The 11,318-nt window shown below is 49.4% G+C and overlaps 1 protein-coding gene across 1 annotated transcript; it reads right to left on the reverse strand.

Moving 5' to 3' along the window:
* Positions 1-232: 232 nt before the first annotated feature.
* On the reverse strand, positions 233-681 carry LITAFD (LITAF domain containing). The gene is made up of 2 exons (XM_057529688.1): positions 551-681; positions 233-341 (listed from the first exon to the last, which is right to left on the reverse strand). The coding sequence occupies exons 1-2, from the start codon at positions 679-681 to the stop codon at positions 233-235; spliced, it is 240 nt and encodes a 79-aa protein (XP_057385671.1).
* Between the last annotated feature and the right edge of the window lie 10,637 nt (positions 682-11,318).

Genomic DNA, 11,318 nt, shown 5'->3' on the forward strand with positions numbered 1-11,318 from the left:
AAGAGAATGGAGCCTGAGAAGGGAGGGCCACGTCACACGTCATCGTTCAGTCATCCGGTACTAACTGAGCACCTACTATGTGCCAGTGCTCACCTGGCCTTCCATTGCAGCAGGAGGGCAGAGGGAAGGGCGGGCGGGCACCACCTCAGTCCCTTCATCTTCCTGCTGGACCGGGCTGGGGGATCCCAGCAGACAGATGCAGGCAGGCAGTGGTCACTTAACAGCATTTAGTTCACAGGCGTTTGTAGCAGAAGAGCTCTTGCTGGCACACGGGGCACGTGTGCCTCACGTCCATCAAGCTGTCCACGCAGAAGGGGATGAAGCAGCAGCCCATGAAACACCTGCAGCCTCGGGAGCAGCGGGGCCTGGGATTCACCTGGGGCCAAGCCGAGCCTGGGAGCCCCCCACCCCATCCTTGGTGCTGCCCAGCCACCCACAGTGGGCTAGGAAACCACCCCTCCCTCCGTGCCCTGTGCCAACCCCCCCAAACCCTGCAGCCCTCCCACAAGGATGCTCAGGGCCCCTGCAGAGGCAAGGGGCGGCCACTCACCCGGCCATGAAGATGCCCGTGCACGGAAGCCAGGTGAGGATGCCCGGGACCAGGGTGGTCACCGTGACGGCGTGGTTCCCGCAGCGCGGACACACAGCCTGTATGAAACCTGGAGACAGCAGCCTAGGCATGCTGGTGAACGGTTCTCAGAGGACAAGGGAGGGGGCAGGCCAGACCCCACGCCCCCCGTCCTCCCCATCTCCTGTCCACCACTGGGGGCCTGCCACTACCTGCATTTTCCCCGTGCTCCCCTGAGCACCCCAGATGGGTCCAATTTCCCCTTGCACCAGCCCCTACCCACCAGCCTCCAGGGCTCCGGGGCCTCCCTCAGTCGAGGCCTCCAGCCCTCCCACCCTCAAGCACTAGGGAATTTGGGGGCGTCTCCGGGTTTGAAGCGGGCCCCTTCAGCTCTTTGAGTTCCCCGGGATCTCCCACCCATATGTTCCCTTTCGGGTGTAAGGAAAAACCCCCTCAGATCTGAAGACTGACTCTGCGCCAGGCGCTCAGCTGAAAACCTGGCCAGTGTGAGGGGGGCACCCATTTTACAGAAGAGAAAGCTGAGGCCTGGAGGGATGCATCGAGTTGCCAGTGGTAGTTTACCTAGTAGATGGAGGAGCTCAGATCTGAACCCAGCCATTTCTGACTCCATGTTGCCCTCGTTGTGCTGGGCTGTAAGCTCTTGCTGGAGGCTTGAGGGTGCAGAAATAGAATGGGACCCCATAGTGTCTCTCTGTCTTTTCTTTTTCCTTTTTTTAATATCAAGCCTTTATTATGCGCCAAACTCAGTGCCAAACACTTGACATGCCTCACTCCATTTACTCTTGTCAAAACACCAACAATGGGACTTCCCTGATGGCGCGGTGGATAAGACTCTGCGCTCCCAGTGCAGGGGGCCTGGGTTTGATCCCTGGTCAGGGAACTAGATCCCACATGCATGCCGCAATTAAGACCCGGCACAACCAAATAAACAAATAAATATTTTAAACAAACAAACAAAAAAACACCAATGAGGTAGCTATGTGACGTTATTCCAATTTTGCTGATGTGGAGGCTAGGCTCAGAGAGGTTAAGTAACTTGCCTGAGGTCACCCAGCAAAGAAGCATCAGAGTCAAGGGTGGAACTTAATTATGGCTGCCTCCCGAGCACATGCTACTTACTAAGTGACGTGCCCCTTGCCCGATCCCTTGCACCGTCGGGCTGGCTCCAAAAGGGGCAGCATTCCATCTGCCCCTTCCAAGAAGAGCTGTTTGGGCCCCAGGCCCGCCTCCATTCTTCCCAGCCTTGTCTCCCTCCTGACCCACAAGGGGCCTGTCACAGTGTGTGGATGCCCAGCTCTGCCCCTCGCCTCCCAGGAGTCAGCCCTTGGCTGGCCCTTGGGGCCTTGGGAAGCATCCCCGCCCTGGCCCTGGAATTAGGTGTAAGGCAGTTTGGACAAGGAATTCTGGGATCCTAGATACCCAGAGGGTGGTGTGGGGAAGGGGAGGATGGGAGCTCCAGAATCTTAACCACTCACTGTGTGGGTGATGGATAGGGACCCTGTGTGGGTTTTTTTTGTTTTTGTTTTTGTTTTTTTAAATTTATTTTTGGCTGCATTGGGTCTTTGTTGCTGCGTGCGGGCTTTCTCTAGTCGCAGCAAGTGGGGGCTACTCTTCGTTGCGGTGCGCGGGCTTCTCATTGCGGCGGCTTCTCTTGTTGCGGAGCACGGGCTCTAGGCACGCGGGCTTCGGTAGTTGTAGCGCGCAGGCTCAGTAGTTGTGGCTTGCGGGCTCTAGAGTGCAGGCTCAGTAATTGTGGTGCACGGGCTTAGTTGCTCCGCGGCATGTGGGATCTTCCTGGACCAGGGCTCGAACCCGTGTGCCCTGCATTGGCAGGCGGATTCTTAACCACTGTGACACCGGGGAAGCCCCCCTGTGTGTTTTTATTGGGAACTGCTCAGGCGCTTTGATGGGGACCTGCCCGTCCCAGGAAAGGAGCCTCGTGACTTGAGGGAGGCACCTGGGCTTTCCCCACCCCATGCCTCCTCCCAGAGTAGGGGCAACCGGAGAACAGGAAGCCCCTCCCCACTTCTCTCGACTCAGTGTAGTCTCTGTGGGACAGGAGGTGGTTTCATGCCCATCCGGTCCCCAGCAGCCCCGCCTGGGGCTGGGTTTTGTACCCATTTTACAGGTGCAGAAACTGAAGGTCAGAAATCAAGTACCTGGCCCAGGACTTCCAACTGGAAAGTCCTTCTGAGCTCAGACTGAGTTAGCAACTGCCTGGCCCTATGTCCATCATAACTTTTTTTTTTTTAACTTTGGGTTTATTTATTTATTTATTTATTTATTTATGGCTGTGTTGGGTCTTCGTTTCTGTGCGAGGGCTTTCTCCAGTTGCGGCAAGTGGGGGCCACTCCTCATCGCGGTGCGCGGGCCTCTCACCATCGCGGCCTCTCTTGTTGCGGAGAAAGGGCTCCAGACGCGCAGGCTCAGTAGTTGTGGCTCACGGGCCTAGCTGCTCCGCGGCATGTGGGATCTTCCCAGACCAGGGCTCGAACCCGTGTCCCCTGCATTGGCAGGCAGATTCTCAACCACCGCGCCACCAGGGAAGCCCCATCATAACTTTTAATCCTCTCAACCATTTTCCAGATGAGAAAAGAGATTCAGAGAGATTTGGTGACTTACTCTGAGGCCACAGCATGGCCAGAAAGCCCCACCTCTCCCAGGGTATTCTAGGTTGTCTCTGGCCCCTGGGTGGGCTGGGGGCAGAGGGCCAGGTCATACCTGCTATGGGGGCATCATTACTATTGTGACACTTTAAGAGAGGGCACAGGCTGTGGAGGCCCCACATTGTCCCCATCCGGTCTTGTGGTCCCCGGGTTGGCGGGGGCAGAGGGACTTAGGGGGTGAGGTGGGGAGTCAGCCCCAGTTCATCAAGGGAACCCGTAGTCTCCCGGCCCTTCCCGAGGACCCCACAGTCAGCGTGTCACCTGAACGAAGGGACCCTCACCCTGGGGGTGGTTCTCTCTTGGGGCCCAGGAGGTCCTCTGTTCCAGCAACGGTGTCGGGGCAGCGTTCGGTTCCAAGCTCTGAGCAGCCAAGCTCTGGTCTTGGGAGGCCCCCATCACGTGGCCTGGTTGTCCATGGGTGACAGGAGTGCAGGTCGCCCCCAGCGCCTCTTGCTGGGCCTGGCTCAGGTGGAACAGCCGTTGTGATGTGTGTCCTTACAGTGGCCAGAGGGTGGGCTTCGCCCCCATTCTCTGCAGGAGGGGGCGGGGTCTCCACGGGCCCAGCTTGAGGAATCTTTGAAGATCAGGTCACCCCCTCCGGCCGGCCAAGCAGAAACCGAGCTGGGGTCAGAGGGCAGGTTGGGAGCCTTAAAAATATGAATCCGGTTAGAGCTAGCGATTCTGTTGTGAGGAATTCATCCTGGGGGTGTTATCCCTGTGGACGCAGAGATGTAGCTGTGAGGACGTTCACATCTTCTTTAGAAATGCAGATAAGTGTATGTACACAGGCACGCACATGTGTATATATACAGTAAGTCCCCTACATACGAACCTTCAAGTTTCGAACTTTCAAAGAGGTGAATGTGCGTGCCAGCCCATGTACACCAGCTGTTGTACTGCACTACTGTACTTTTCAAGGTACTGCACTGTCAGATAAAAAATGTTTTCTTTATTTTCTGTGTTTTTTATGTACATATTATTTGTGTGAAAAGTATTATAAACCTATTACGGTACAGTACTATATAGCCAATTGTGTTAGTTAGGTACCTAGGCTAACTTCGTTGGACTTACGAACAAACTGTACTTACAAACACGCTCTCGCAACGGAACTCGTTTGTATGTAGGGACTAACTGTATATGTATACACACGTATATACACAGAGATACATATACATCCATACACATGCATATGGGTACATGCACACAGTTGTATGGATAAACACACAGGCGTGCACGCGTGTATGCACACGTGAACATGCAGGTACACGCATGTACACACATGTGCGAGTTTATGTGTTGCCTCACAAGTCCAGCTGCCTCTCCTGCTTGTTTAGCTGTGAGTTTGGGCAAAGCCCTAACTCTTTCTAACCCTCCATCCCCTGACTTCCCTACCTGTAAAATGGGGATACGATAGCTGCCTTATAGGGTTGTTATGGGATCAAATGCCATAACCCAGGTAATGGGTTCGGCCCAGGGAGTAAAACCAGCATTTTTATTGTGAAATGATCGGTGGCCTGAAACAGCCAGAAGAGATGGCCCCGACCGTAGAGGGCAGCCTTTGCGCTGGGGCTGGCTGTGTGCTACACCTGGGGTCACAGCCAGGAAGGGCAAAGCCAGGGTTTGTGCGAACAAAGGCACGAAGTGAGGTCTGTGCGCTTGACCTGTATACTCCATGGCTTCTCATTACGCCTCCAGACACTGGGGAACCTCCAAGATAGTCCAAGATAGCCCTGCTCCTATCAGATTGGCAGAAACCAAAAGTTATGGCGAGTCTGGGTGGGAACAGGCTTTCCTATACAAGCACTAGAAGGGGGATTTGGTGATATCTAGCAGAGTTACAGATGGGGGACCCTTGGACCTTGCCATACTATTTCTAGAAATCCATCCTAAAGGTAGACTAGCAAAAATATCAGGTGAGGTAGGCACAAGGCTATTCAAGGCAGCAACAAAAAACTAGAAATAACCCAAATGTCTATCCATATAGTGACTCTGCAGCTACCAAAAATAAAGGGAGGAAAGAAGGGGAAAAAGAGAAAAAAGAGGAAAATCTCCATATATTACTATGGAACAGTCTCTTTTTGGATATATTGTCCAATAACAAACAAGAAGATATGTGTGTACATGTATATATAGTACTACTTTTTTTTTTTTTTTGGCCTTGCCGTGTGGCTTGTGGGATCCTCGACCAGGGATCAAACCCGGGCCCCTGCAGTAGACATGAGGAGTCCTAACCACTGGACCACCAGGGAATTCCCTATATAGCCCTACTTTTAACGTCAGGAAACGGGGAGGGAGATAAATAATTTCCAAGAAGATATAAAAGAAGGATTATTTATGAACTAAAATGTGGTTAATGTTGAGAGTGGAAGGAGGTCCTCTCTAAATATACCTTGTTTATAGGTTTGACTTTGGAACAATATCATTATTTTTACTAACTAAAAAGGAAGTACATCAAAAAGAAAAAAGCAACACCAAAAAACGGAAAGCAACCGAAAACTAACAAATGTGATCATGTATCAAGATTTCTTACCCGACACAAGGCACAAAGCACAAGCTATAAAAGAAAAACTTGAAAGACTACTTCATCAAAGCACCTGCTTCTTAACAGATACCATCTATAGATACAATAAAAAGGCAAGTTACAAACTGGAAGAAAATATTTAAAGTCCAAAGGACAGGTATACAGAATATAAAAGAACTCCTTCAATTCAATAATTTTTTTTAAAAAACCTCACAATCTTAAAAGTGGGCAAAAGACCTCAACAGACACTTCACAAAAGAAAATTTAGATGGGCTTCCCTGGTGGCACAGTGGTTAAGAATCCGCCTGCCAATGCAGGGGACAAGGGTTCAAGCCCTGGTCCGGGAAGTTCCCACATGCCACGGAGCAATGAAGCCCGTGCGCCACAACTACTGAGCCTGCGCTCTCAAGCCCACGAGCCACAACTACTAAAGCCTGCGTGCCTAGACCCCGTGCTCTGCAACAAGAGAAGCCACCACAATGAGAAGCCCGTGCACCGCAACGAAGAGTAGCCCCCGCTCTCCACAACTAGAGAAAGCACACACGCAGCAAGGAAGGCCCAACGCAGCCAAAAATAAATAAATTAATTTTTAAAAAAAAGAAAATACAGAAATGGCCAACATACACATGAAAAGATGCTCAGCTTCCCTATTCATCTAGGAAACACAAATTAAAAATCATAGTTACCGTTGGTTAAATGTTATTTTATATTTTATTTTTATTTTTATTTTTTTCTTCCTGAAATATAATTTTATTTAATTGAAAAAATATCAGTGTGCAAATTGGACATTTTGGGTACATAAAGTCAAGTGCTAATTAAGTAAATGAGTGATGAATCATAATATCAACACTAGTCGTTAAATAAAATTGCATTTAAATTAGATTTACCAGATAGTTTCAGGACAAAAAATATAATGAGCCAACTTTAAAGAAAGCTTCCAATAATTTTATTCTTTTTTTGCCCTCAAATTTTATTTTAAAAACTCGCAAAAAAAAAAAAAACTCGCAAATGTTCAGAACCTTGGACATAGGACGAAGAACATCTGTACAGTCCTCACTGAGATCCGACCACACTGTTTTTTTCTTTCTCTCTCTCTCTTTCTGCTAAACAATTTTAAAGTCATATATGTTATGATATTTTATTCTTTATTTCTATATGCATCACCTAAAGGGACATTTTACTATATAAACCACAATACTGTTATCACACCTAAGAAATTTGACAATAATTCCGTAATGCCATCTAATATATGAAGTCAAGTTCCCCCATTTTTTACAAAAATGTCTCATCTGATTTTCCTCCAATTTAAAATTCAACCAAGTTTCATGCATTACATTTGGTTATATCTCTTTAGATTCTTTTTTTTTTTTTAATTTTTATTGGAGTATGGTTGCTTTACAATGTTGTGTTAGCCTCCACTGCACAACAAAATGGATCAGCCATACACATACAGGTATCCCCTTCCTTTTGGACTTCCCTCCCATTTAGGTTACCACAGTGCATTAGGTAGAGTTCCCTGAGCTATACGGTAAGTTCCCATCAGTTGTCTATTTTATACATAGTATCAATAATGTATATGTGTCAATCCCAGTCTCCCAATTCCTCCCACCCCACCCCTTTCCCCCTTGGTATCCATACATTTGTTCTCTATGTCTGTGTCTCTATTTCCGCTTTTCATATAAGATCATCTATACCATTTTTCTAGATTCCACATATATGCTTTATTATACAATATTTGCTTTTCTCTTTCTGACTTACTTCACTCTGTATGACACTCTCTAGGTCCTTTCACGTCTCTACAAATGACCCAATTTCATTCCTTTTTATGGCTGAGTAATATTCCATTGTATGTATGTACACATCTTCTTTATCCATTCCTCTGCTAATGGACGTTTAGGTTGCTTCTCTGTCCTGGGTATTGTAAACAGTGCTGCTATGAACACTGGGGTGCATGTGTTGTTTTGAATTATGGTTTTCTCTGTTTTATTTTTATTTATAAATATGTTGGTGGGAAGTGGAGTCTATTTATTTATTTATTTTTGGCCACGTGGCATGCAGAATCTTAGTTCCCCAACCAGGGATCAAACCCGATCCCCCTTCAGTGGAAGCATGGAGTCTTAACCACTGAATCACCAGGGAAGTCCCTCCACTGGTTAAATTTTAAAAAACAGACAACCCCAAGTGTTGACAAGCATACAGAACAACTAGAACCCTCCTACATTGCTGGTGTGAGTATAAAATTGTTCATCATTTTGGAAAACTGGCAGTTTCTCCTAAAGGCAAACATCCACCCACCTGGGACCAGCAACTCCACTCCCAGGTTTTTACCCAGGAGAAATAAAAACATATGTTCAGAAAAAGACCTGTATGAGAAAATTCATAGTAGCTTGAGTCATAATAGCCAAAATCTAGAAACAACCCAAATATTTGTCAGCAGGTGGGTGGATCATCAAATCGTGTATATTATTTATACCAAGGAAATCTGCACAGCGATGAAAAGAATGAACTATTGGTGTACTCAGCTAGATGAACACGTCTCAAAAAATGATTCTGAGCTAAAGAAGCCTGACTGTACATCTCCTATGAGCCTAGTTATTTGAAGTTCTGAAACAGGTCAATCTGTGAGACGTGGTAAAAGTAGGGTGCCACCTGCGAAGGCAGAGAATCTGGGCATGAAGGCAGGTGTGCATGGCATCCAAGGGCCACTTACATCAGAGACGTGTTAGATTTGTGAATTGTTACAACCGTTTTTCAGCTGATGGAAAAGAGGCACATTGAGGAAGACCTTTCCTGATTCGCACAGAGATCTTGTCTTCCTGGAAAGAAAAGATGCCTCTTCTGAGGTCAGGGCCTCTCTCCAGCACCACCTCCCCCTTCACGGACCCTCTCACCTCCTGTCTCTGCAGCTCTTTTACCAGTTCCAAGGCGTCCACACCTGAGAGTCTTGAAACAGCCAGCTTGGCGTTCCTGCTAGTCCCTTTTGCCTCCACATGATGACGTGTCGCCTCACCCCCTCTTCTCACTCTGTCCCCTGCGCCCCGTCTCCTTTAGATAGCGTCTACATCCCTATGTGCATTGCTGTCTCAGGTTTGATGCCTGCTTCCTGTCCTGCTGCATCCCCCAGCCCGCTATGGAGGAGGTGCTCCACTAATATAGAATGACTGCATGAATGAATGAATGAATGAATGAGCTGCGTGATTCACCCATCAGAGCCCACCCCATTTGGCTTAAAATCCTCCCGATTTCACACCCCAGGACTAGGGGGCTTTGTATAGACTTGAGGTTATACATCTTGGGATGGGGTTGGCGACTGCCTCCTTCTCCGGGGATTTTTGAGGACGTTGGTCCCCTTAACGCAGGGTTGGGACCCCGGCTGGCGTATCTGAACTGGGACGCTCTGAGGGGGAATGAAGGAGCGAGGTGCGCGATGCTAGCGGGCTCCGACCATCCCGGCCATGGCCACCAGGGGGCAGCACCAGGCTGCGCGAGTCTGCCTCACTTCCTCCCTCCGGGCTCTGCTGGAGGGACAGGTCCCCATCTAGCGCAGTGGGTACCGGGGAGCAGGGCCGCCCCTGCCATCGTCCCTTTAGGGCTGGCCTGGTGCCTTCACACCTCCGTGGGGCTGAGGACTCCTGTCCCACCTTGTCCTCCTCAGGCCAGGCTGCAAGGAGTGAGGAGGCCTGAGAGAGGGCTTGAGGCCAGCCCAAGAGCACGCCTCCCGGTTAGACCCCGGTCCCTCCGCACCCAGATGCGGGACCCCATGGGCGAGCCATGAGGCCTGGCTGGGCTCCTCCTGGGCCTCTTCCATGAGGATCAGTTCTCTGCGAGGCTCAGGGCTCCTGGAGGGCTGCTTTGTTGTTGTTATTTGTTTGTTTTTAACCTTTGCATCCCTTAAATAAGGCGTGGCATGGAAGAGGAAGAAGGTGGTTAAAGCATGGGCTCTGTCACTCCCAGCTGTGTGACCCTGGGCCTCAGTTTCCTCCTCTGTAAAATGGGTAAAACAACAACAACAATAATAATAAAACTTCCTGCTAAGAGTGTTAGGAAAATTCAAGAAGACAGTTTTACCTTGCTGGCTGATACTTCACACATGCCTACTTTCTGTTCCTTCCATCCTGCCCCCCCTCCCCCCACCCACCCCCAGCCTTGCAGCTCCTGCCACCTGGAGGGCTCTTTCCTGAGATATCCCATGTCTCATCGTCAAACTCAGCTCATATGCTACTTCCTCATGGAGGGCTGCCATGGACCCCCGGGCGAGAGGAACCAGCCACCCTCTACTAGGCCACCTGGTTCATTGTTTTTTATTTATTTATTAGTTTTTGGTGCGGCATGCTGGATCTTAATTCCCTGACCAGGAATCGAACCCGTGCCCCCTGCACTGGGAGCGCGGAGTCTTAACCACTGGACCGCCAATTTTGCCAGCACTTACCTCTGCCTGGAATTGTCCGGTTCCTGTTTAGTTTACTTGATCAGTGTCTATTGTCCCTAAAACTTCAGCTCTGTGAGGGCGGGAACCTCACTGATTTTGTTCACAGCTGTCTCCCCAGTACCCAGCACAGTGCCCGGGACATAGTAGATGCTCAATAAAGATTTGTTATATGAATGATGAATGAAAGAAATCATGTGAAGCACATAGAAAGCTTGCAATTAGGGACTTCCCTGGTGACGCAGTGGTTAAGAATCCGCCTGCCAATGCAGGGGACACAGGTTCAAGCCCTGGTCCGGGAAGATCCCACATGCCACGGAGCAACTAAGCCCGTGCGCAACAACTACTGAGCCCGCGCACCTAAGCCCCGTGCTCCACAGCAAGAGAAGCCACTGCAATGAGAAGCCCATGCACCGCAACGAAGAGTAGCCCCCGCTCACCGCAACTAGAGAAAGCCTGTGCAGTGACAAAGACGCAACACAGCCAAAAATAAATAAATAAATAATAAATAATTTTTTTTTTTTTTTTAAAAAGCTTGCAATCAATAATGACCATACTAGGGCTTCCCCGGTGGCGCAGTGGTTGAGAATCTGCCTGCCAATGCAGGGGACACAGGTTCGAGCCTTGGTCTGGGAAGATCCCACATGCCGCGGAGCAACTAGGCCCGTGAGCCACAACTACAGAGCCTGCGCGTCTGGAGCCTGTGCTCCGCAACAAGAGAGGCCACGATAGTGAGAGGCCCGCGCACCGCGATGAAGAGCGGCCCCTGCTTGCCGCAACTAGAGAAAGCCCTCGCACAGAAACGAAGACCCAACACAGCCATAAATTAATTAATTAATTAATTAACTAATTAATTAATTAAAAAAAATAATAACCATAGTAAATTAAATTAGCAGAGTCCCCAAAAGCCAAGGCAGGGGGGCAGGCCATCCTGGGAATGGAGTGAGCCTGGAGTTCTGGCAGCTGGGAGTCCTGGAGGACCCTGGTCCTCTCCTGCTTGTGACCCTGAGCTCCTCACTCACCCTCTCTGGGCTCTGCAATAAGGAGGACTCTGCAGCCAGGGCTACTCAAGGAAAAAAGGAGATGGGACTTTTTTTTTCCCTTCCTGCTCATCCT

Source organism: Balaenoptera acutorostrata, chromosome 15, assembly GCF_949987535.1.
Source record: "Balaenoptera acutorostrata chromosome 15, mBalAcu1.1, whole genome shotgun sequence".
NCBI lineage: Eukaryota > Metazoa > Chordata > Mammalia > Artiodactyla > Balaenopteridae > Balaenoptera > Balaenoptera acutorostrata.